We start from the raw sequence: 26,797 nt of genomic DNA on the forward strand, positions 1-26,797 counted from the left end.
TACTAGCTTGCCCCCACACCCCACCCCAGGCCTTCACCACCCTATTGTCTGTGTCCATGGGTTATGCATATATGCATACAAGTTCTTTGGTTGATCTCTTCCCACCCACCCACCTTCCTCTGCCTTCCCTCTGAGATTCCACAGTCTGTTCTAAGCTTCTGCCTCTGGATCTATTTTGTGCATCAGTTTATTTTGTTCATTAGACTCCACATATGAGTGAGATCATGTGATACTTGTCTTTCTCTGACTGGCTTATTTCACTCAGCATGATACTCTCCAGGTCCCTCCATGCTCTCTCAAGGGGTAAGAGATCCTTCTTTTTCACTGCTGCATGGTATTCCATGTGTACATGTATCATAGCTTTTTACCCACGCGTCTACTGATGGGCACTTGGGCTGTTTACATACTTAGCTACTGTCGATTGTAAGCACGTTCTTTCAATCCCCACTTTCACAGTCAGCGGCGGGGAGGAGAAGGGAGCTTCAGCTCCCTGAGGCCCTGTGGGCGGTTTCTCTGGAAACAGCCCAGTTACTGCATGTGTTTCCCGTGTGGCTGCTGAGGTCAATACGCTGCTCTTACAGCACCTTCCCGTTCCCCCTCGGTCTCTGCTGCTAGGCTGAGGGTGCTGTTTCCCTCCAGGAGACTCTGACGGGGTTCCTGAGTTCCCTGTGGGTGCGGGTGGAAGGAGGACACTTTCGCACCCACAAAACACCAGTGGGCAGAGGGCGCTGCGCCTTCAGAGGAAGCGTTGGCATTTGTCTAAAAGAAGAACACTCGGCGTTTGTGACATTAATAATAGGCCTGGGAGGTTTATCAAAGCACAGATGGCTGGGCCCCGCTTTCGGAGTTTCTGACTCACTAGATCAGGTTTGGAGCCCGAGAATTTGCATTTCTTGTCAGCTCCCAGGTGATGCTGAGGTGCCGGCTGGGGGACCACTGAATAGGGGATGCTTTGGAAGAGTTCGGCCTTTATTTTTCTATCCCAACATATTTCCACTTTGAAAGTGCTGGAGCCTATTCATATAACCAAAGATTTTTATGAATACTGTGCGCTCTAGGAAAATCCACTTAAAATTTGGTTTCCTAGAAAAAACAAAATCAAAGCAGCGGCAAATTGCAAAATGTGAACTGGTAATAAGCACACGAATGAATAAAACTAGATTCAAAAGGTTGGTGTATACGAATTTTTCTCCCCTACAACCCAGGAAAATAACTGCACTTTATTAATACAGAATAATCACATATTTACCTGCTCATGAGACTATCAACTCACTTTTTAATATAAAGAACATAATTATCACTGAAAAACAAAAATGTACCAACAACATTATTTTTTTAAGCATGGGTAATTTTCCTCTGGAAACTTGATCTATAAATAGATAGATAGATCTAAAACAGCCGTTCTAAATGACCCCCTTCTATGTTTAAAACTGAACCCAATGCATTTCCCCACGATTTTGGAAGCCGGAAGTGGTCTCAAAAGGAATTCCCCCTGAAGGGTATTTTCACCACGTGCTGATTAAAACAGTGCAGTTGTTTCCCATTATTCATAACAAGCGTTTTACAATAAGCTAAATGATTCTAAAGTGAATTAAGTTGCTTACCTTGGAGCCTCGCTCATTAAAAATAATTTCAACATCTAAGATTTTACCAAATTGCTGCAAAGAAATAGAAATATTTTATAAGCAAGAAGAAAAATGGAGGAAATCATATTATGCACATTGGTAATGGTACCCCACGTCAGAATCTTCTGTTCTTTTTTAATATACAAGGATATTGCATTTTATTCTGTGCTATCATTAAACGGTGCCCTTGAACCAAGAGAAAAAACAAGCACACGTTATTTCCATGTTACGCCATACCCCACAGAGTGGAGAGCGGAGTAGGGGCCTGCCTGGTACAAAATAGGTAATCAAGAGGTTATTTCTATTTTCCTTTCTTTATGTGTGCAGGATGGCTTTCCCAGGCACTGAGCAGCAAAGATTAAACATGGCTAATGTACCTGCCGACCCTTTTAGGCCACTCCACTAATCACAGGAGAAAAACCCTGAAGAAGTGGGATTTGGGTAGTAAAATGTCCAAGCAGAATATGAGGTTGAGGATTTTGATCCCAAGCCCCCATAAAACAGCCAGGCCATGTAATACAAGTAAAGTACAAACAGATAAAAGCAAGAGCCACTACCCGGACGCCCGTCAGAATCCACACACCAGCACAGTTGTGATTAGACCTCGGGCTGAAATGTACTTCTCTCCAGATGATTCTCCATGTTGTTAAACAAACAAACATATTTTAGACAATTAGCATGAATGTGCTCTATAAAAAGTGAAGGTGATTCCACGTATTCAAGTCTAGGAACACAACTTCAGATGACAAATAAATTGGACAGTCGTGTATAATACAGATGCCTACATTGATTTAAATTTCAAGTTTTCCAGAATAACTATGCCCTGAAAATAATAATACTGGGGATACACTTATTCTTAATGCAATACTTGTTATCTAAACTTCAAATTCAACTACCGCATATCTTGTATTTTTTTATTCATTTGCTAAATCTCGTAGTCCTCATGAGAAAGATGTCAAGCAATTCTTAATTCACACTTTAAAGAATAAAAAGGAATGTGCACCCTGACACCAGAAGCATCTGATGATCCAAAACCCTTTTCCTTGACCTTGGAATCCTGTCAGTTTTCTTCACTCACATGGAGTCGAGTGGGCGACTTTTGAGAACGGGTGGGAGAGGGTGGCATACAAGTAGGCGACATGGCCCAGGAAAAAAAGAAGATGGAAATTTTACCCTGATGCAGAAGGAGAGCAACTGTTCATGTTATTAAAAAATAAACAGGAGACCATAAAGTCATGTTTCCATCTCTTTTCCCTTTATTTTGAACTTTCCTATTGTTCCACTTGCTTCTGCAGCCTCGATTTTTATTGCATCGTTTATTACCATAGGAGACTCTGCATTCCGTCTCTCCCCTGGGTAGAAAGCATGGAGCAGCCTCTTTGCATCAGGGGACAAAGTGGTTTGGAAGGAGGAGCAAGACAGGAAGGAACAAGCTGAACACAGATTACTAAGGACAACCTGCCTGACCAGGAGCATCCGCATAGGATGCTGGGAGGCCCTGAGAGCGAGTGTCAAGAGGGTCCCACTAACATTCAAGAAAAAAAAAATTCAGAAGATACAGAGGCTGTCCACTGAAACATACAAACTATCCTACCTTACTTGGAAAGACAGAAAAACATATGCATACTCTAGGCCACTCCACTATAGCAATATAAATAGCTCAAAACCTTGAAATGAAAATAGTTCTTACTACAAGAAAAAGAAACCCAAAGCTATGTCATCCTGTGCCTTTGAAATATGCCCATTGCTCAGAATATGTACCCAGGAAGGACATCGTAGAGTGGAATTTTTCTTGTTGAACACAAGTGCTTCTCTACTTCCCAAAGGATAGAAGGACAGGAAGACATCAAGAAGACAAGGCTCAACTAAGAAAGGAGATGGAAGGATGCCAGCATGTATAGGTTCAGTTCCAGACCTCGGCAATAAAGCAAACATAGCAATAACACAAGTCACAAATTTCTGTGTTTCCCAGTGCATATAAAAGTTACGTTTACACTATACTGTAGCCTATTAAGTGTGCAATAGTGTTATGTCTAAGAAATGTACACATCTTAATTAAAAATACTTTATTGGCTAAAAAATGCTATCATCTGAGCCTTCTACAAGTCGTAATCTTTTTGCTGGTGGAGGGTCTGACCTTCAATTTATAAAAACAATGCCCTATCTGCAAAGCACAATGTGGCGAAGTGCAATAAACGAGGTCTGCCCGTACAATGGAAACACCAAGAAGCATGCAGCTAACTCACCCTGCCATTTCTGGACGCTCAGTCTTTCGGTCAAGAGAACACTCTTCTACAGAGCATTCTGAGTGCCCTAGATTCGGGCAAAGAAAATCATTAAAAACAGAAAAAGAAAACTTTCAGATTTGGAAGCGAAGGGTTTGCCATTGAAAGGTGAACTTAATCTCATAGTTAAGAAATCCTCCAGCTGGGTGAGCGCCTCAGAAGCAGTAACTTTGACATAAACTTAGAAAAGTCAGTCCACACAGACGCTATTATGTGTATTTCGGACAGAAGGGCCCAGAAGCACTTGCATTGATGGACAGGGAAGCTTGAAAAGAACTTCTTCCCAAACCATGAAGCAAACGTCAGCTACGGAACATTCTCTCAGCAGTCAACACACAAACACTTCCTTAAAATAAGATCTCCTGGAGAAAGAATCAAAGGAGAAGTACTTTAGCACGTGTCTTTCCCCAAATAAAACGATGACACCATATGCCCCAAAATGGTCTCAACTGGTTGCCTCTTTGGCGGCTACCCTTGGGCTGATGATTCTCAGAGCCAAGGAAACGAGCCTTGAGAAGAATGCTGATGTCAGCCCCACGGCTGAGACAGTTGTGTACTATATTTATAGTATCAACAGTTTAATTGGGAAGTTGGTACTAATGATGTAAACACAGCTGGCACATTTTCAGTTTAAACAGACACGACTCATTCGCAGACATAACTAGCATTTGTTTGCTCAACACCAATGTTGGGTGGCGTTCAACAACGTCTCGGAATCCACACAAGGTGCCTGGATGGCTGCATCCAGAAGGAAATCCAGGCGCTTATAGGCACACACGTGGGCAAATCTGTCACAGGCATTTGTAGACATTCTCAGATCAAATAATATTTCTCTGAGAAACTATGCAAGATGGTCAATGGATACAGCATGAAACATGAAAGTAAAGGTTAGTTCAATGAGTGTACAGAGAGGCTAAGGAGAGGCATCCTCTGAGTTTTCTTGGGGTCAGCTTCATGCTTAGAATGCAGACCGAGGAGGCACCCTGCCATGTCCAAGAAATCAGCTTCCCTACTTATAATATTGCAGTGGATGGAATTCCTGTCACACTGAAAGTGCAGACATCTCTCTCACTCTATATTATTGCTGCAGAGGTGATCATGAAAGCTGCTTTTGCGTGCTCTGAAAGTCATGGGATCTGCTTCTTGGTAACCATAAAGAGAGACTTCAGTAGATCGTGTGCATGCCCAAGTGAGTCTGTCTTTTGATAACCAAAGCAAGGCTGTGACATCAAGGGTCCTGTGCAAATTTGAAACCTGAACTCATTGAGCAGCTGTTTCTGAAAATAATTCTACGATGGAATGAGTTGTATCCGTGATCTGGATAGATTATAATCACTTCTCTCTTCCCAAACCCAGAAATGCTTAACATTTGAATATTAGATTAAATTAAGTTTCACATTCAGGAGCAAGATATTATAATTAATGTGTGGAAGTCCATACATTTTTTTAATGGGATCATCAAGAACTCAATGTAGAGGAAGTACAGGCTCATGAATGATGTCTGAAATGAGGACAGAGCTCAGGAAGAATGGAGCCAGGCCAGGACCAACATTCCTTCCAGTGAAACATCCAGAACCGAGGTCCTGATCACATATTTGAGCCATTCACTCACACCCCTGCTGGTGCTTTAAAAGGACTTCTCCTTTGGATAATGTGGCCACACAGCAGCTAGGCCCAGGAATGCTCCATCTTCAATAGAAAAGGAAATCTATCTATAATGAGCTAGAAGAGTTCATGAAAAACACGGAAACACATGCCTCCAAAAGAGGAGAAAGTGCAGAATATGAAGTGCATGTGGAAGAAAAGATAACCAGAATGGCAATAAGGAGGCACTGGAGCCACAAATTAAAAATGAAAAAAAAATTTGAGACATTTGTGGTCACCATTAGGCCCACAGCGGTTGCAAACTTGAGGACTGAATGATGAAGTTGTTATGAACATTGCCAGGTTTTCGGGAGTTTGAGAAAGGAGGCTGCTTTTTTGTCTTGTGTTTGGAGTCTGAAACATTTAGGAAAAGAGACAATGGAGAAAAGCTCAGGGGCCTCCTGAGAGTTTTCCTCCATCATTACCCGCACTGTAGCTCCTGCCAAAGTGAAGGGACAAAGACAAAATATTCCACCGAAAGGAGAGAAGGTGTCTCATGTCCATGTGCGCTGGAAAATACCAAACTGGGATCAAAATTGGGAAGCCAATCAGAATGTTTCAGATGCCTTCCAAAGGGATTCATGCCACTAACTGTATCAGATAACCGGAATAGGTTTGCCACCACCAACGTTTGGCTAGGAAAGATAGACGATTTTGTTGTTGGTATTTTTTTTAGTGTTAAAATTCCATTTCTTCAGAATGATGGTTGTAAAACAAGGAGGCCTCCGATTTACAGCAGAGTCCCAGAATCCACATGTACCCAATAATTCTTTATGGATGAATCCCGTAACAAAAATCTTGCCTACTTTTCTAAATGGACACAGATGCTGTGTGTGATAAGCAAAATGCATTTTAATATGACTGAGTGTACGCTGTGTTTTCTTAATGCATAAACAGTAAGTGTATCTATCATCTTGTCAGATTGACATCTTGCTAGTTGCTTGACAATGTTGACTTTTACAAAAAGTGGCTATGAAACCAGTCGATTTCCATCAAGGTTTGACAACTGGTAGTACGATGGATCTTTTGGTTTATAAGTTAATAAATGAAAACACCAAGACTTTGCTCCATGTCACCTGCCCTACTACCCCTGTAAAGGTAAGAGGTTCAAATATTCACACACACAGGATCCCTTCTTCGGGAGTTCTAGCTGTGGGTATTGTGAATGCCTCTCCAACTTAGCAGTGTCCTCTCCAGGAATTTTCAAGATAACCAAGAAGACTATGGAGTGAAGAGCACCTTCAGGGGGTGGGAACTGGCTGTGCTGCAATGAGTGACTCCGTGAGGGAGCACCGGATGGCCACCTGGAGGATCAAGTTCAAAGCCAACATCCCAGTGACACCTGATGAGTAATGATGGGCCGAAGAGCAAGACGGCTTCCTCACCTGCTGTGGCGAAAGGAATCTGATGCCCCTGGCTTCCCGTCACTCAGACCTGGCCTGGCTGCTTTACACACTTAACCTCCACTTTCACGTTGAATGCTCTGCACTTTTCAAAGTCATCTTTGACCCGAAAGTGCCCGAGGGTATCTCTGCTCTGCAACAGTCAGAGAGGGCTCAACTCAAGGTTATTACCAAATGAGAGAGATGAAAGTGCAGGAGCTGACCTTTTCCTCTGAAATGTCAGGTTTCAAGTCTGGGTGTCTTCAATGTTAGGATGCCTGGTCCGCGTCTGTGTCAGACGCGCGCTTGATAAACATCGTGCATGTTCAAGGAATGAAAGGTGCACGCGAACCCCACAGTCGCAGGGCCGTGAGCCAGAGCTCCCTTCCCACATGGGCAATAAGAGCTACTTTGCCCAGAATTGGGCATTCGGGTTGGGCTATTTCTTACTCCTTTTGTCATACTTGTGTGCTTCCAAAAACCCTTAGGAGAAGAATCTCCACGCGGCCAACCCTTTGCTCTCAGTCAAATGTTCAGAATGTCATTCTGGTCACTGAATCCACAGATACTTCCCACCAACGCTGGGATGTCCCATATAAATAGGCTGACTACGTTTGCAAACTTGAATAGTATCCAAGCCCACGGTAGCTTTGTCCTTTGGCAAGACCGAGCCCAAGGAAATGCCAAGCTCATCCATTCCCAAGGTGGGCAGGGCAGATATTGTCCAGAAATGCTGTCCGGGTCATGATGCCCCGCGAGGAAGCAGCCCTATCGTTTCTTTTCCCTGGGTGGGTGTGACTTCTGTCTGCATTTCACCATGGTGCGGGGCCATGCTGTCATTGGCGCATTCATCACCACAATAGGGACCTCTGAACCCTCACCTCGGGATCCAGGAGGGTGCGCACTGCAGGATGTAAGGCGGACTGAGAAGCCTCTAGCTTTTGTTCTGTTTTGTCTTTTAATGAAGCTTTAGAACTGATTATTCTCTACAGCTGCATCAGACCGCTCAGTGTACAGTGCCTGGGAAAGGGTGAGGTGTGCCTGAACTCGTCATGACAATCAGGCAACTGCCTTCGAGAGAAGAACCAAGATGAAACATGATGTTTATTTTTTAGTCATGACATGGGGTTTGGGCCCCTCAATTTGGGATCGCCAATGGGCTTGTTTCAGCAGGGTATTATCTGAGAGTTAATTTTCCATTTGATATTTCAGTTACTAATTAGAAAGAAACCATTTGGCACAATGGAAACATGGTGGGCACTGGCAAATAAATTTATACTAAAATCATGGAAAGAGCCTAACCACCATATACCCACAAAATAGGACCTAAAATCCTCCCTTTTAAACGTCTCACGTCGTATTATAAATAGCAAGAACTTACATGGAGGGCAGGGCTCTGGCCCCAGAGCAGGCACCGCAGGGGAGAAAGGCGGTACTTACGCCAAACATTTGTCGGAGGTCCGGGTCGCGGAAGCGGAAGGGGATGTTGGAGACGTGCAGGCGCTTGGGCTGGGACTTGTTTTCTGTATTTTCAGAAGGTTGTGTCTGGGGCTGGCCATCCGTCGGCGCTGCGTCATCTGTCTGCTAAAAGAACGAGAGCAAAGCAAAGAGGCTCTGAGTGGACCCGAATGCTCTTTCCCAGAATGCTTTTGCATCCCCTACATGGTAGGAAAATGCCAGAGCAAAGGAATAAAGGCAGGAAGGAACTGCTGAGCGGTTTTCATTCTTGCAACAAAAGTTTACTGAACTCTGAGTGCCCATCATGGACCTAGAGGTGGGGTTTAACAGTGAGCAAAGCAAACACCCCTGTCCTCACGGAGCATATTTCCCCGGGGGGAGACTGCCGCATTAATACATAAATATGGGCCAGAGCTGGTTTGGCTAGGTGGATAGAGTGTCGGCCCAAGGACTGAAGAGTCGAGGGTTCAATTCCGTCAGGGGCACGTACCTCAGTTGCAGGCTGGATCCCTGGCCCTGGTCCAGGCGTGTGTGGGTGGCAACCAATCATGTGTCTTTTTCACATCAATGTTTCTCTTTATGTGTCTCTCCCACTCCTTTCCACTCTCTCTAAAAATCAATGGGAAAATATCCTTGGGTGAGGATTAACAACAAAAATAAATAAATAAGTAAACAAATAAATAAATAAATATGGAGCCGACAAAAGGAGAAAAGCACTAAAGGGAATTTTAACAGGCTGTCAGAGGAAAGTGTCATCAGGAAGGGGATAGGACTCATAAAGGCAGGGGAAGGTGGATCCCTTACTCAAGGCTGTTCAAAATCTTAGGATACAGCTACATAATTGTTGAGGTTGTGCAGATAAAATATTAGTATATATACTAAAACATTTGAAAAGGCCGTTTGGTATTCTGCAGTCCAAATAGCTATCTGATTGACTTAAATTATTTTATTTTACTTTATGGTTTGAACTTTTGTTTCTTGATTGTGTAGGCTAGTGCTGTCCATTCTAGTTTACCCCATATAACGATTTAAATGTAAACAAATTAAATACAATCTAAAATTCAGCTCCTCAGTCACACTAGCCACATTTCAAGTCCTCAGTAACCACATGTGGCTCATGGCTTCCATATGGGGCAAGCAGACAGAACACCGCTCCATCACTGCAGAACGTTCTGTTGCAGTAAGTTGGTGTGGACAATGTCACATTATTAGCATAGTTCACCTGCCTCCCATTTCACCCCTCCCAAATAAAAGCCTGCATCACATGCTAGTACACTGACACCCTTATATAAACATGAACTTAGGAGAAAAGTCACAGTAACATTTGGTATCATTGTAGCCATGCCCATACGCTGAGTTCTAGAGTTTCAACATTTCAGAGGTGCTTCATTTTTAGATACTTTCCCTGCAATTAGCACATACTGCCTGCAGGTGGCAGTAGATGCCATCCACGTCAGATACCTGCTTCTCTGAGGCCAAGATGGAAAAACCTATGTGGAAGCTCATCAAATTATGAGCAAGGAATCGTCCTCACCTACTTACGCGCAATTTAGTGGCTTATAATTGAGACAAAACCTATCAATGCAGGCAGCCAGCTGTAAAATAGTAAAGACAATTTTACAAAGTGAAATAGATATATGCCAAAATACGTGAGCATAATTAGTGGCTTTCTTGTCAAGTCTTGTATTACCTGGCAGATTTCATTTATTATTTCATTATTCTCCATTCTATACATCCTGAATTGCAGTTTGAAGTCAAGACCGCCAGGTGATTGGCACACTACTTTGCAAGCTGGTTTCATATCCAAAGCCCCCTACCAGATGACTTTGTCCGCTCCCAAGTGCAATGTTATGATGGCAACAATAATTATGCATATGCTTTTGGAGTGAGTAAGAAGGAGGATGGTGACAGTTTTCTAGTCTGGAAAATGAACAGTAAGAATACCGCATACTTTAAATGGCTCTGTGAAGATTGAACACAATAACCTATGCCTGCTTGGCAGAGTTCTTGGCTCATGGTGTACAGTCAATAAATAAAATGTAATGCATTTTTTAGAATGATGATTTTTTTTAAAATATCCAATGAGAGATGTAAAGAGACCCTCTCAGGAAACAAAGAAGAAAGGTCCTCATTTGCTTATGAAACACGTCTTTACTGAGCAACTATTATACACTAGACATGGAAGTTGGTCTTAAAATGCAGTTCCCATTTTAGTACTAGACAAAGAGTTAGAAAGAGTCATCTGTAATATCACTGTTAAATGCTGGGATGAGAGCGAATCCCAGGAGACCAAGTAAACTTAAATCAGGGGCACACAACACTGTTGGAGGTTCTGCAAGGCCTACCAGTTCTGCAGGTTAAGTCTGAAGTGGGGGATGCCTAAGAGAAGAGGTGATGGGGCTGGCCTTTGACAGCAGGCGGCAAAGCTTATGCCAGCGGTTCTCAACCTGTGGGTCGCAACCCCTTTGGGGGTCGAACGACCCTTTCACCGGCGTCGCCTAAGACCATCGGAAAACACATATATAATTACATATTGTTTTTGTGATTCATCACTATGCTTTAATTGAAGTAGCAAGGAAAATAATTTTATGGTTGGGGGTCACCACAACATGAGGAACTGTATTAAAGGGTGGCGGCATTAGGAAGGTTGAGAACCACTGGCTTATGCAAAGACACAGAGATTCAGGAAGTACGTGTGGACCTCACTGGCCCTGGCCAGAGGGGGAGAGTATGAAGGAGGCACAGGAGAGCACACTGCAAAGGCAGGTAGGGGCTGGATCATGGATGACCCTGTGAGCAAGAGTATACACTTCACCCTACAGGCTCTGAGGAGCCACGTAAAGATCAGAGCAGGGTGACATGACCAGCACATGAGCCGCGGTAGACACATGGCAAATGCCCGTGTAATGGCCGGCTGACTCACTGACTGAAGGGGTGAATGGAAGATGAGTGTATGAATAAACAAAGGATGAAGGAGTCAACCATCAACCTCGCCACCTTCAAGTAATCATGGAAGAAAAATATTGATACCCAAACAAAAATAGGATCCGTGTTTTCTCCTCTGGTGGTGAGATTTGGTAACATGTCCACGAGGTGAACATGTCCTTGAATCATGGGATTGTCACTTTTCGGAGTGGCCAAGGATCTTAGTACTCTGAAGTACTCAGCTGAGACTGAAACATCCTGTCCACTTTTTCCCTCCTGTTAGAAGTTGCTGTTCAAATGCAAATTGCAATGAGCTCCTTCCCATAGCCTCCTACCAAGAAGGAAACTTAGATTTGGATTTGTGCATAACTGCTGGATGTTTCAGCTTAATAAACCTAATTAGGAATTACAGAGATTATGATTAAACATATTAAATGATTAATAGCATTACGCCGCTCATGTGAAAATTAAAATTAATCATCTTTAGTCAAACAGGACTTTGGAGAAATCTTTGTGTTGTTTCCTTTGATAAAAACATACAACGCTCAATTAATCATTTTGTAGTGTGCGTATATATACAATTGCCCAAAAATTGTTATGTAGGAATACCTGTGTGTTAATAGTAATTTTTAAAGATAACATGTAAAATAAAAAAGGGTTTCAGACATTGTGGGTGAATGGACTTGAAAGGATGTCGGCATCCAGAGGTTGAAAAAGAAAAACAGGGGAAAAATTTTTTTTCAGACTGAGCATGTCTAGTAATGCAGTGCGCTTTAACACAAAGGACTAGACTGCAGTGAGGACCAAATGCAATGGGAAGGTAACAGCCACTACACAGCCTCCCATTTCGGGGGTAGACCTGTGGGAATGAGCCCTACTGACTCTCATATTGAGAATATTGGGTGTGAGTTTCCTTTGTCCCTTTTTCTGAGAACTTGCAAGGAAAACATACTCACACCCCTCTGTTAGTCTCCTAAAAAATGACCACACACTTGCTGGCTTAAAGCAACAGATGTTTAATCACTCAAGTTCTGAAGCCAGAACTCTACAAAGAAGTTGCCTTAGGGCCACGCCCCTCCAGGGTCTCCAGGAAGGAACCCTTCCTGGCCTCTCAGACTTCTGCTGTCTCCTGACTGCATCTCTCCAACCAACGTCTGTCTTCAAGGTCACATGGCCTTCTTCCCTCCATGTGTCTGAGGCGCGACTCTCCCTCTGCCTTTTTCTTCTTATAAGGACAGTGGTCACTAGATTTAGAGCTCCCCCTAAGTCCAGAATGATCTCGTCTGGAGATCCTTAATCACATCTACAAAGACTCTTTTCCCAAATAAGGTCACATTCACAGGTTTACGAAGGTCAGGACACGGAGATATATTTTGAAAGCCGCTATTAAACCAGGACATGGACGTCTTTTTTAAAGCCTCCATTAAACCCGCTAGCCCCCTATAAACAAGCCCCCGGTGGCTGTACAGTGAGTCGCTGTTATCAAGGAGTGAGTGTACTTCAAACCACATTAGGCAGCACGAGGCTGTCCAAGGGGTTGGCCTCAAACCAGGTCCAAGAGAGGAGAAGGGAATGTCCGTTCCTGCCAGCGCTACCCCAGGCTCCCATCTGTCACACTGGCCACTTTAATGAGTTCCCAAAGTGGACAGGAGGCCCGAGTCTTCCCTTCACCAGCCCAGGCTCGCAAGGCAGACTGCCTCTCCGCACCTGGATGCAAGGATGCTGGGCTGAGAAGCCCTCCCGCGGCCTCCCAAACCATCAACGCCCTCTAAGGACCAGGGCGTGTCTGCAGGTTCCCTGAGCCCAGCACCACACATCCCACAGATGGGTTAAGCCCGTGGTCGGGAAACTGTGGCTCGCGAGCCACATGCGGCTCTTTGGCTCCTTGAGTGTGGCTCTTCCTAAGCCTTAGGAGTACCCTAATTAAGTTAATAACAATGTACCTACCTATATAGTTTAAGTTTAAAAAATTTGGCTCTCATTGTACTGTTGGTATTTGGCTCTGTTGATGAATGAGTTTGCCGACCACTGGGTTAAGCCATCGCAGCTTCCTATGAAGCTTGTTGAATCTTATGGCAAAGAAGAAACGTGTTGAGGGGACCGATGGTGTAGAACATGTATTTCTGAGAGACAGGGACCCCCTGGTTTCCAGGTCACGGAGTGAACTTTCTAAGGATAAAAAGAAAATACTGTGAAAGAGCTAAGAAACGTGTTCAGGGGACCGATGGTGTAGAACGTGTATTTCTGAGAGACAGGGACCCCCTGGTTTCCAGGTGCCTTCCCCAAGGCTGCTGCATGTCAGGGCTTAGTGAAAATCCGTTGCTGAAGGAAGAACCCTTGATTGACCTGTGTCTGACTTTTAAAAGTCAATTTTGGCTCTCAAGTGGGACCCAGCTGAATTGGAAATGCTCCTCTAAGCAGGTTTGGGAGAGGAGAAGGTCAGAGGCCAGTCTCTGCTCAGACATCCCCCACTGGAGGTCGCCTCTGGCTGCGTGACCTGAGGCAGCTGCATCAGCACCTTGGTGGGCTCTCCTCGCTCACCGATTTCCCCCACCTTCCTACCTTCATGGCATGCGCTTCTGCGAATCTGTACAGTGTCTGTCTTCCCACCAGAAGGTGAACTCCAGGAGGGTGGACTGTGGGCGTGTCCACTGTTTACCCCCCCTCCTCCCCAGCAGAGTGTCTCAGGGACTGAAAGGGTGGCACCACGGGCTGTTGGATTCTTTGATGGGCGCTCTCCTGTGCCCTGGAGGATTTCAGAAACATCTGGCCTCCATCCACAGTGCCGATGCCACACTCCTGAGCTGGAACAACTAAAAATATCTTCTGAGGTTCAAATGTCCCTTGGGGGGGAGGGGGGAAGGGACAAAATTGCACCAATGGAATCCGCTGACCTAGAATACATGGTAAGTTCTCAAGTAAATATCTGAGGTGTAAATTGGAACAACTAAAAATATCTGCTGAGGTTCAAATGTCCCTTGCGGGGAGGGAGGAAGGATCAAAATTGCACCAATGGAATCCGCTGACCTAGAGTACATGGTAAGTTCTCAAGTAAATATCTGAGGTGTAAATAAACAGGCTTGGCTTTGCTCTGACTGAGCTACAGGGCTGCTGACTTCATGTCTCCAGGCCTCCTTACACATGCATAGAGTAAAGTTTCATCTGTCTGGGACCATTTGGAGTGTGGTAATGGCATCAAAGGCTTTGGGACCATTAAGTCCTACGCATAAACAGGGGGCATTATCATTATTTTAAAAAATATATTGTTTTACTGATTTCAGACAGGAAGGGAGAGGGAAAGAGAGATAGAAACATCAATGATGAGAGAGAATCATTGACCAGCTGCCTCCTGCACACCCCACACTGGGGATCAAGCCCACAATAGGGCATGTGCCCTGACCGGGAATTGAACCGTGACCCCCTGGTTCATAGGTCGACGCGCAACCACTGAGCCGTGCTGGCAGGCGATCATTATTATTTTTAAGAGTATCAATAACCACCAGCTGGTGCTCTTTATTCCTGAGGTGGTGGATGCGGAGGACTTGAGATGCAGCCTGCCCATCACGCAGGAACGGTTGCAGGACCCGCCAAGGAAGGGTCGTCCATTGACCTCCAGAGGTGGGTTTCCTGGCAGTACTTGGCGGAGTTTCCCAAATAAGCTCCTCACGACGGCAAAGCCAGCTGGGGCTCTGGCCCAGTTCAAAGGCCCCCATTAGGAGGCGGGACGTGTGCCACAGAATTTTTCCTAATAAACAAACTCCCCGGACATCGGCGTAGGTTATAAATGTTAAGAAAACACCACTGGCGCTTTAATCTCCTGCAGATCACTTAGTGCTTCCACAAAGACCTTAATAAAGAACCGCGGGGCTCCCTCTGCTATAATCGTTCCTAATTCAATGAATAGCTCTGAGCATCCCCAGGCTAATCCCAGTGAAATTGGATTTTGATATCGACCAATCCAGGGATGACTGTTGGAGAGAACAGGCATAGTTGGGTAGAAGTATGTGCCTTCCAGGCCTGGCCCCGCCCCGCGGGGTCCTCTCTCTCAGCCGGTGTAGACATGCTGAGTTCGCCTGCCTGCCACCTCCTGGGGATGACCCACCAGGTATTCGGACTGGAAGCATCTCTGAGTTACACTCCAGTTCCGTCACTTGCTAGCCCAGCTCCTTAAACCCTTCTGAGCTCCACGTTCCTCAGCTGCAAGCAGGGATCAAAGATTCCCATCACAGAGCTATGTGTGGTTCAGGTTCCTGGTAGCACTGTCGGTGACCGTCACAAGGATGGAGGAGTGACACGTGGTCAAGTTGTCAGCACAAATTAGAATTCGGAGAGAAATTAGAGATGTGGAAGTACCGTGTTGAGTGTGGGGGTGGAGGGGCAATGATTAGAAATAAAACAAGAATTGTGTCAAATTATGTTTGATGATGAAAAGCAAATTATGCCACCCTGAAATACACCTCTGTAAGGATCATTTTGAGCTGATTATTTTTGAGAAAACAGACACAGGAGAAGCTCTGAAAGCAGAGTGAGGGACATTTACATGTATCAGGGGAATCTGCATTTGAAAGGCTGTCTCCTGGGCCAGAAGTGAGCATGGCCCTAAGTTACAAGAACTTTCTATCAGTGGAGAAGGCCTGACTTAAGTCTGTATAACAGCCTTATCCTTGTTTAAGGTGCTTTCCCCATAACCTCTCATAGGTGCCCGCCCCTCAAAATCTTCTGTCTATAGTTGGAGATTGTGTTTAAGGTGGTAGTTTGGGCCATTTCGAGGATTGCTTAGTTTTCCTGGGTAACTCCCATGTACGGAGGAGGTATGCATCTTAGTAAACTTCTGTTATTTGTGGGGGTGGGTGGGATCTCATGTGAGAACCTAAAAAGGTAGAGAGAAAACTACTTTTTCTCCCCTCCATGATGAAAATTAAAAATGCATGTAGTCACAACACAGCCCTGGATAAAGTTCAAGGATAATTGATCAACACTTGAGAGTAACCCTAGCCAATAAAATAAAAACGGAGGTACCTCTGCAATTTAAAATTTTCTAGAAGCTATAGAGAGGGGATAAATGGTGATGGGCAGAGCCTGGACTTGGGTGGTGAACACACAATTCAGTGTACAGATGGTGTGTTGTAGAATTGTGTAACTGAAACCCGGATAATTTTGTTAACTAGTGTCACCTTAATAAATTCAATAAAAAGGAAAAAACAAAATAAAGATATAAAAAATAAAAAGTTCTAGAAGCCATGTTTTAAAATAGTAAAAAGAAACATGTGGAGTTAATTTTAAGAATATATTTACTTGAATCAATTTATCAAAAATATTATTTCAATATGTAATCAATATAAACAATAATTTACATCCTTTTATTTATTTATTTTTGTGCCAGGTCCTTGAAATCTTGTGTATCACTTGCACTTATGGCTCATCATCTCCTTATGAACATTATATTTATGGTTTGAAAAATTGACAGTGAAATTTCAAGATTTTTCACAACATACTTAAACACTTAAAAGGTGTCTCATAACTGAATTAAGTATCAGTGTTTAAATTTAAATTAAAGTGGAATCAAATCAAATATCCACACCAGCCATATGTCAAGGGCTCAAAAGATGCCTGTGGCATGCAGAATAATGGCCCTTAGCAATGCCAATGCCCTAATCTGTGGAACGTGGGGATGTGTTACTCTGCAGGACAAAGGGGATTCAGGTTGCAGATGGCATTGAGTGGTTAATCAACTGCCCTTGAAGTAGGGAGCTGATCCTGCATTACCGAGTGGGCCCAGCGGAGTCACAGGGTCTTGGCAAGTGGAAGAGGGAGGGAGACAGCAGCCAGGGTAGGAGAGATATGACATGAGAAGGACTCAACCCACCCATGCTGGCTTCCGAGTTGGAGGAAGCAGAGGACCATGAAGCAAAAAACATGAGGACAGCCTCTGGGAGCCATAAACACAAAGGAAGGGGTCTTGTGCAGAGGCTACAGAGATAAATATAAGCCTGAAATGCCTTGGACTCGGGCTGGGGAGGCTCATGCCAGACCTCTGCCATCCGGAACTGTCAGAACCACACTTGCGTTGTGTGAGTCACTAAGATGTGGCAATTTGTTGTGACAGCGACAGGAAGTGAACACACACCCTCATGCCCTCATCAGAAAGCATAGGTACAGAGCAACGTTTTCATCAGTTCAGGAAGTTCTGATGGTCGTCGTCCCTTTACAGGGGTGGTGTCTTGGGGGTGGGGATGGGAGTGGAGAATGGGTTTAAAAGGGAAGAAAGTAAAGAAAAAGGAAGAGAGGAAAGGTCTCCCCTTGGCCAATGTTGATAGGGTGCTTCAAAATGAGGAATATGATTATTTGGGAGTTAACTCTACCTTAAGAGTAAGTAAGTGATGATGATGATGATGATGACGATGATGATGATATCAGTGTGGGGTATAACTTCCTTGCATGTATTGTGAGAATGAAGATAACATACAGCATGTATATAGGGCCCGGCCTGTCATGCGGTTGGTTCTACCAGTGGCAGCTGTGACTTGTTGCTATGGTTATTCTTGTTATTATTGTCATTGGTGGTATTTCTCTTTAGCCTGTAGATAATTTCTTAACCTACTTCTGTGCTCATGGACACACTGACGACTTTATGAAAGCTGTGGACCACTCCCTGGGGGGAAATGTGCATAATTCTGAATTTTGCATAGAATTTCAGGAAGTTTGCAAACTCCCTGGAGGATGCATAGGCATGGGCCCCTGGATAAGCACACTGCTTTGGGAGGCATTTGACCCTCCCCTACTCTGAGTTGAAACATTTGATACTGAATACCACCATCCACTGACAGCTTATCAGCTCAGTATGGAACCGCCTAACGGATCTGGGGTAGGGGATTGAAAATAAAATTGTGCTGAGGTCTTACTGTGAGCCAGGCATCTTGCTGGGTATATTTCATACCTGATCCCACTGAATTATCTTAGCCATTTGGAAAGCTGAAGCTCAGAGAGGTTAGGTGACCTGTCCAAAGTCACACAGCAAAAAGATGGCAGAGCCAGGATTGAACCTAGGATATGTAACTCCATGTCTTGGACTCTTTTCAGGGTCAAGGTGAAGAATCTCTGGAAGGTCCAAACAGCCCAGCTCTAGGAGGCAAGTGCAAAGCTCTCTTACAGAGGAATAAGATTCACTGACATTCTAACCACCTGTGCTCTAGGTCTGGGCTGAGCCAGAATAAGCTTTGTGAATAGGGCCCTATTACAATCAACCAATGAAAAATTAACCAAATAAGGCTGCTTCAGATGCCTCCTTGGAGCTCGAATAGACCTGTGTTCACCTCTGTTGAACCCTTATTAACCACTGATTTTTAAAAATTATCACTTTACTTATCTGTCTGTCCTACTAGAATATGATCATCCCAAAGACACACTATACTGAATGCATTTTCTTTTTTTAAAATATATTTTTATTGATTTCAGAGAGGAAGGGAGAGGGAGAGGGAGACAGAGACATCAATGATGAGCGAGAATCATTGATTGGCTGCCTCCTGCACGCCCCACACTGGGATCGAGCCCGCAACCTGGGCATGTGCCCTGACCAGGAATCAAACTGTGACCTCCTGGTTCATAGGTCAACGCTCAATCACTGAGCCACGCTGGCCAGGCCTGAATGCATTTTCGAAGTCTTTTATTGAGCTACATAGTAGCAACTCAGCAACTCTTTACCCCAGCATCCCAGGAAACCTCTCTGGGTCCAGCTATTTTGTCCACGAGCATCCTCAATTCTGCCATCCAGGTATCAACACCCAACACCCAAGAAGTGATGCTAATGTAGCACAGTTTCCCCCGTCAGCCTACTGAATATTCAGCATCTTCCCTCTCCCACAGGCTCAATTCTCTCCATGCACAAAGCCCTTACTAGTGATAAATAAAAAGTGTACTTTTGAAGTGCCAGCTGCTTCTCCCTCTTCCACCGATTTTCTCCTCAAGAAAAGCTGTGAGTGTCTTTGAGGCATTATTTGATTAAGCTGACAATACGATGTGAGCGATGGTTGAGTACCCACTGCGATGAACTTTGGACCAAATTGATTTGTGTAACGAACACTTGCTCAGTCTCTTCTTGCAGCCTGAATGGCGGTCTTGATTTAGCCCGTAATGCCGGGCGCCAAGTGAATTTGCGGGGCCCACAGTCCCTCTCTCTCAATCTGCAGAGAATAGCAGGAGCGAAGCATGGACCGGCATAATTCAATACATTGTACTATAAGCTCAGAAAATAATATCACAGAGCTCTGCAATATACCTATTTGATTTGATTTGTAAACCTGATAAAAAAGCAATCGAGAAAAGTTCAGGGGGAAAATATATATGTTCTAAGCAAAAAATGTAACTATATTGAGTGTGTACAAAGAACCAAAGAAATGGGTGGGGGGAGGTGGAGCAAATCATGCATACTAAATCAACTTCATCCCCTGCATTAGACAATATTGCACACTCTCCATGGAAAATGGAGCAAGATTGTGCAAAGTTATTTTTCCATGAAAAATAATAATAACGGTAAGCCCAGGGAATGTGAATTAAAACCCACATCTTGGGTTTGCCCGGAATCCGGCTACAAAACGGGGCTCATGCAGATGCACTCAGCTTCCTGCTTTTTCATTTTAGCTCTGTAAGCACACAAATAAGTTAATCACACAGCTTTGGAGGTAGCTAATGCCTCCTTCCTCGCTCGAAGGGGCTGATTCCGCAGCCAGGTGACACAGCTTTAAGAAAACATCCCATTTCCCTCCACTCGAATAAATTCAAGGCCCTGCTGGAATGACGAAGATTCCTCAGACAGGAATAAGGCTGACGGGCACAGAAGCCCTGATAAATCCCCTGGTTATACTTTTTACTCTTTAAATATATAGGATGAGCATGCAAGGGGCCACGTGTTTAACACATCAGTAAAGGAGATGAACTACTAAGGTGTCTGTATTAGTCTGCTCGGGCTGCTATAACAACATATCATAGACTGGCTGGCTTAAACCACAGCCATTTATTTCTCACTGTTCTGAAGGCTGGGAAGTGCAAGATCAAGGTGTCTGCATATTTGCTTCCTGGTGAGAGCTCGCTTTCTGCCTTGCTACCTTCTCACTGTGTTCTCTCACAGGGTGGAGGGAGAATGGGTTTTCTTCATTCTTCTTCTTACTAATTAGGGTTGCTAATCCCATCGTGAGCATCCTGCCCTCATTACCTTAGCTAACCCTAATTACTTCCCAAACTTCGCACCTCTAAACACCATCACTTTGAGGTTAGGGCTTCACCACATGAACTTGGGGGATGGGGCCACAAGCATTCAGTCCATGGCAGTGTCATTGAAGCAGACTTTCAAACTAAGGAAACTGGGACTAAGGAAAGGTGCTTTGTCCTAGAGTAGCGGTTCTCAACCTGTGGGTCACGACCCCTTTGGCGGTCAAACGACCCTTTCACAGGGGTCGCCTAAGACCATCCTGCATATCAGATATTTACATTATGATTCGTAACAGTAGCAACATTACAGTTATGAAGTAGCAACGAAAATAATTTTATGGTTGGGTCACAACATGAGGAACTGAATTTAAAGGGCCAGAGGGTTGAGAACCACTGTCCTAGAGGGACAGAGGTTTCACTGGGCTGCAAGCCGCATGTTTTCTATTCAATCATTCAAAATATATGTATTGAGCATCTACTATCGTTCAGTCCCTGGGGATATAGCAGGCGGGTTTGGGGATGGGTGTTTGCTTACCAGAGAGCAGAATAATAAGGCTCTATAAAAATGCTCTTTCATTATTTCACATTCAAAGGTTTAGTTTTTAGTTCCAGGAATAAGGAGTTGGAAATCACTACTGGTAATAACAATAAACATTTACAGATTCTGGAACCAAACTATGTGGGTTGGGATTTCGGCTCTTTACCACTTTCTAGCTGTGTGACCTGGAGGAAGTTACTTAACCTCTCTGGGCCTCAGTCCCTTCACCTAGGGAAAAAGGAATACTATTATTAGCACCTACCCCAAATAAGTCACTGCAGGTAAGTGCCCTTCCTGACCCATAATTATGACGATGATCAACATCTAGTACGCCTGGTGGCCACTTCATAAATATTAATTGAACAACTAGCACTCTGTCAAGCCCTTTGCAGGTATGATATTCTATTGCACCACCTGTGACTCAGAGGAAGATTCTATTATCTGTCCCCATTTTATGATAAAAGAACTGAGGTTCATAGGATGCTCAGTCAGAAGACGGCAGGCAGTGTGGCGGGGTGGTTGAGAGTGTGGCATTGCAGTTTCCTGAGTCTAATTCCTTCATGACATCTAAAGAAGATGCAACCGTTTCTGGCCACTCTTGCGGGCACCCCACTCTTGCTGCTCAGCAGTGACTCTCCTGCAGCTAGCTCCACACCCCACCTTAGCCCCTGGTTTTCTTTAACCCCCTCCCCCAGATCAAGACCCACTTGATCATCAATTTAAAAAGAAAGAAAATGTTAATATTTTATAGTGAATCCTCAACTCCATCTAGCTCAAAGACTTTCCCTCCTAACCTATCACGCAAGATTTAATTTAACCAAATGGAAAAATCTACACATTATGCTAATTTTCCAGGCCTGAGAAAACTGCTGAGAGCATAATTTGGTTGCAGAAAATCGGTGATGAATTTAAGCTGGAACTGATCTCAGCCTGGTTCATTTTAAAGCTTCCAAAGTCAGTAAGATTCCAACTCTCTTCCTTGTGCTACAGACCTACAACCTGACGGGCCTGCGGTGGGTGGGGGGCACCTCCTGCCCCTTCACCCCCACCATGCCGGCCCTCTCAGTGTCTGTGGGAAGAAGCCCACGGGTGGGACCGTCTTCCTTCGTCCCTTCTGGGTCTTGTTCCTCTAGGGCTAAAGGTTGGGAGAAGGGACAAAGGGACCGAGGAGGCAGAGGATGTCCAATGACTCGATTGTCTTCCTGGTGGTGGGAAGCAAGTGTCTCTGCTTTCTCTCTCATTTGTGCGGGAGCCCTTCTGCCCGGGTGGCCTCTGTGGGTGTGGTGGAGCCTGAGGTGTCCACATGCTGGGGTACCTGGAGTAGTGACCAGTTGTCCCATCCTCTTCCATCATTGCCCAGAGTCCCATGTCTTTGAGGGTGGTCCTCAATGCTCCGGACTCTCCTTTTAGACAGGGGTTCCTCCCTCAGGATCAGGCTTCCTGGACATCCTTAGAACTCCTGCCCTGTCCTCTCAGCTTCATGTTCTTTCAAGAGTCAGGTCAACCCTAGGAAGCGGATGGCAGGTGCCCGAACACATGCTCCATGACAGCTCTTTCTCATCCTGCTGTTTCGGATTCTGCCAGCAAGCCCCCACCTTTATAAATCTCAGATAAGGAGCAGGCAGGAGTCTCTATATTAATGACATCCCCATACCCAAGTTCTTTGGTGACATCATTATGACGAGCCCTCTCATTTGCTAGCTCAGCAAGCATCCAGCCCAAATGAGATGGCATCCCCTTCTTGCTGGACCCCACTCTCCTCTCCTGAAGAGACTCTCTTGCAGCTTTCTGCACACCCCACCTTAGCCCCCTGGTTTCCTTTAATTCCCCATCCCACCCAGAAATCAAGGCCAAATTTAAGCATCAATTCACAAAGAAAAAAAAAGTTCATATTTTGTAGTGAATCCTCAAATCCGCCTAGCTCAGAGATCTTTTCCCCCTAACGTATTATGCAAGACTTAATTTAACCAAATGGCAAATCTACACATTATGCTAATTTCCTGGGCCTAAGAAAACTGCTGAGAACATAATTCGGTTGCAGAAAATTGGTGATGAATTTAAGATGGAACTGATCTCTGCGAAAATCCCTGGATTTTCCTTACTAATTATTGCTTTCTTTGTATAAATGCTTGGAACAAAGAGACAAGTACTCTGAGGGTTTTGTTCTAGGACGACTGAGGTTTTCCCAGTATCCACGGAGACATGTGAAGATATCATTCTTTGTGAGCACTAATATGTCTATTCACAGACATTTGACAAAGAATCCCGTCTCATCATGTACACAATTTCTGTAAATTGCTGACATGATTCAGATTACTTCTGAGTTCCAAATCCTATTTATTCATCAGTAGGCTCATTTCTCTTGCACTGGTGGGTGGGGATGGGTGGAAATATATGCCAGGAAATGAAAATACTAATAAATATACTGTGAAAATAGAAATGCCTGCATCTCCTTTCCAGTTTGCACCTCACCTAGAGAGACAGCCAACTTTTTCTTGAAGGGCCATATAGTAAATAGTTTGAGTTTGGGGGCTGTAATGCCTACATTGTACCTGAAAGCAGCCATAGGTGATATATATAAAAAAATGATAAGCATGGCTGTTCCAATAAAGCCTTATTTACAAAAACAGACAGTGGGCCAGATTTGGCCTGTGGGCTATAGTTAACCATTTTGTTCTTAGAGGAACCAATACTCTGGTTCTACACTGTCCTATTTGTTCCCATTTAAAGAATTCCTGCTTGTATAAAGAGCATTTGCTGGACATGAGGGATGAAGGATGAATAAGACATCCTCAGAGAGTCCTTGGGCTCTCCCAGTCATCTAGGGAAGGAAATTAATGAATCATACAATCATAAGACAATGGGTGAGACTTCTGATGGAAGGACCTTTAGCTACATAATTCAACAGGAGAGGACATATGGAAAACTTCCTGAAGAAAGTCTTATTCACCTAGAAACTTGGCAGTGGTATACAGTGGGGCCTTGACTTACGAGTTTAATTCGTTCCGAGACCGAGCTCATTAAGGAGCTCGTTAACTCAAATTACTCTGTCAACTCAATGCAAAAAATCAGCCGAGAGACAGCTGGTATCTCAAAAAACTCATTAGTCGGGACACTCGTAAGTCAAGGCCCCAGTGTATTAGCAGGGCTCACGGGCAAACCTTCTGATGGTCTAAAGTCCAATTCTTAAAATGAAGACAGAGGAATATCCACTAGTCCTGGCATTATTGCTCATCTGATTATGTCAGTCATGGCTCTAATGAGAAGAGGGTGAGACTCAAAGGTAAGATTTGAGTGGTAGACAGGATGCTGTGTGACTGTGGGCATGCCACTCCCCTGCTCTGTCTCCATATCTTCATGTGTGAAGTAAGAATGACAATACCAGTCCCTTCTTGAGTCAGAGAGAAGCAAATAGGGTTATACCCCAGAAAGTGCTATGGCTGTTTTGAGGTGTTGTGCATCTGTAGTCAACCTTTTCCAGTTTGGGGGTTACCCTACTTAAGCAAGTTTGCTCACATAGCAGGTGGAAGCATGGAAACCAGTGTGGCAACCAGAAGACTTTTAGTCTGTGGGAGTCTTTCAATTCAGGAGACTTGCATTCAAGTCTAACTTTTGTCACCGTCTCACTAGGTCATGTTTCTGGGATGAAGTGTACGGAACCTGAACAAATGAAGGCACTGAATTTATTGGCCTTGCAGGTACCGTGTCTAAAAATTCAAGGCTTTGAGACTCAGGCAGGGTGAGTGCAGTGGGTGGGGTGAAGGACCCTATCCTGAGAGTGGGGGTAGTCCATGGTCACCCCTAGCAAAATGCAGGTTTTATGATTAGAAAAGTACACAGGTCTGCCTGTGGTTGGAGGTGTAGAAAGATTTGCATGTACTAAATCAGATCACCTCTAAGTAACCTGGGGAAGCCTCTTACAATGCAGATTCCTGGGCCCTACCCCAAAATTAACCATTAAGAATTGTGGACCCAAGATGAATCATGAATCATTTCAAATAATCCTGATGAGTGACTCTGACGTACACTAACATCTTCAAAGCCAGTGTGTTATACCTCAAGGAGGCAATAGTGTGAGTTTATATTTCTGGACTAAGAAAACATTTGGGACTAACCTCTACTGCCTGGTTATCTGACCTTGGACATGTTACTTCACTTCTTTACACCTTGCCTTCCATTAAAATGGGAATTTGTGCATTCATTCATTCAGAGAATATTGACTGACTATTTTCCATGTGACTGGATAAGAACCAAAACACAAGAAGAAGAGTAAAGCAGGAATGTATGCACAGTGCGTACCAATGACTGAAGTCATTTTGTAAGCACTGAGGAAACACTGGTCATGGATGCCCATTAATTGCTTCCCCTGTGCACCTTCCAAAAGCAAAGCCATTGTGTAGAGGACAAACTTCAAGCCTGAGGTTAGACCTCTTGTATATCAGGGTTTGCACACAGCCATTGGATGACCCTTGATTTGGAGGGCATGCCTTCTCCCGGAATTAATCCTCTACCTAGCCCTGGCTGGTGCGGCTCAGTAGAGCATTGTCCCAATATCTCAAGGTTGTGGGTTCAATCCTAGATCAGGGCACATGCAAGAATCAACCAATGAATGTGTAAATAAGTAGAACAACAAATTAATTTCTCTCTCTTCCTTCTCTCTCTCTCTGTCTCTCTCTCTCTCTCTCTCTCTCTCTCTCTCTCAAAATGGTAAGTAAAAAAAAATTAAAGAAAAAAAAGAACTTAAAAGAAGAAAATAGATGTTTATATTTTTAAAGTGGATGGGGTTTGGAGGGAGGAGGGGGTGGAGGCAGGTGATGTTTCAAATGGTTTCTCTACTGAATCAAGCAAGACCTCAGATGTGCCCGGATTTTGCTATGAGTTTATATATATGGAGAGAGAAAGAGAGAGAGATGTATAATATATACATCATAATACAATCACAAGGTTGAATTCCAAGGCAGATGGAACATTCCGATGGGGAGGCTCACCGCTGACTGATTATTTGATGCTTTCGATCTTTTATATTGAATTTGAGATTACAAGCCTACTTTTCCATTCAGCCCTGCCCTGCAGCTTCCCTGGCATTTGTTATCTTTGCCTGAACCTTTCAGGAAAGGCCTCTGAACCGTCCTCCTACGCCGGCTGTGAGGGAAATAGGATTACTGCCTTCTTCTTTAACGTAGAGCAAAGCATACTTCATTGAAGGGCAAAATAAAATAAAATCTTGGACTATTTTTATTCAGCTTATGAAAAAACTCTTTTAAGGTGAGTAACAGTGGAGTTTATTTAGCATAACTGCCATGAGCATTGACTGGGAATATGAATGCCATCTGCATTTTTCAGATGCCTATCACATTTTATGTTACTTTCATGCACTTTCTTTGAATGTGCTCTCCAAAAGGCTTATGGGACTGGCTCAGTCATTTCACTGTTGCCCCGAGATCCCTGGGAACTCTCTAGAAATGCACATTCCAGGGCTCCAGGGTTTTTAGTGCTGATTTGGACAGTGTGGGGTGGCTCCAGGGTGCTGCAGCCTGCTCAGAACGATCCGGGAGAGCCCACTGCTGATGTCAGGGATATAGTGAGCCTGTTGCTAGACACAATGTTTAATAAAAATAAGTAAATGATATAAAACTGCATCGCCTGCTCAGGATCCGGGAGAGCCCACTGCTGATGTCAGGGATATAGTGAGCCTGTTGCTAGACACAATGTTTAATAAAAATAAGTAAATAATGA

General features: G+C 44.2%; 1 protein-coding gene across 1 annotated transcript in view; it reads right to left on the reverse strand.

Moving 5' to 3' along the window:
* Positions 1 to 26,797, reverse strand: part of RBFOX1 (RNA binding protein, fox-1 homolog (C. elegans) 1) — a 2,191,581-nt gene that overhangs the window by 144,142 nt on the left and 2,020,642 nt on the right. The window contains 2 exon segments of the mRNA XM_005872925.2: positions 1,605 to 1,658; positions 8,377 to 8,520. Coding sequence (XP_005872987.1) covers positions 1,605 to 1,658; positions 8,377 to 8,520 — 198 coding nt within the window.

This window comes from Myotis brandtii, unplaced genomic scaffold, assembly GCF_000412655.1.
Source record: "Myotis brandtii unplaced genomic scaffold, ASM41265v1 scaffold397, whole genome shotgun sequence".
Taxonomy (NCBI): Eukaryota; Metazoa; Chordata; class Mammalia; order Chiroptera; family Vespertilionidae; genus Myotis; species Myotis brandtii.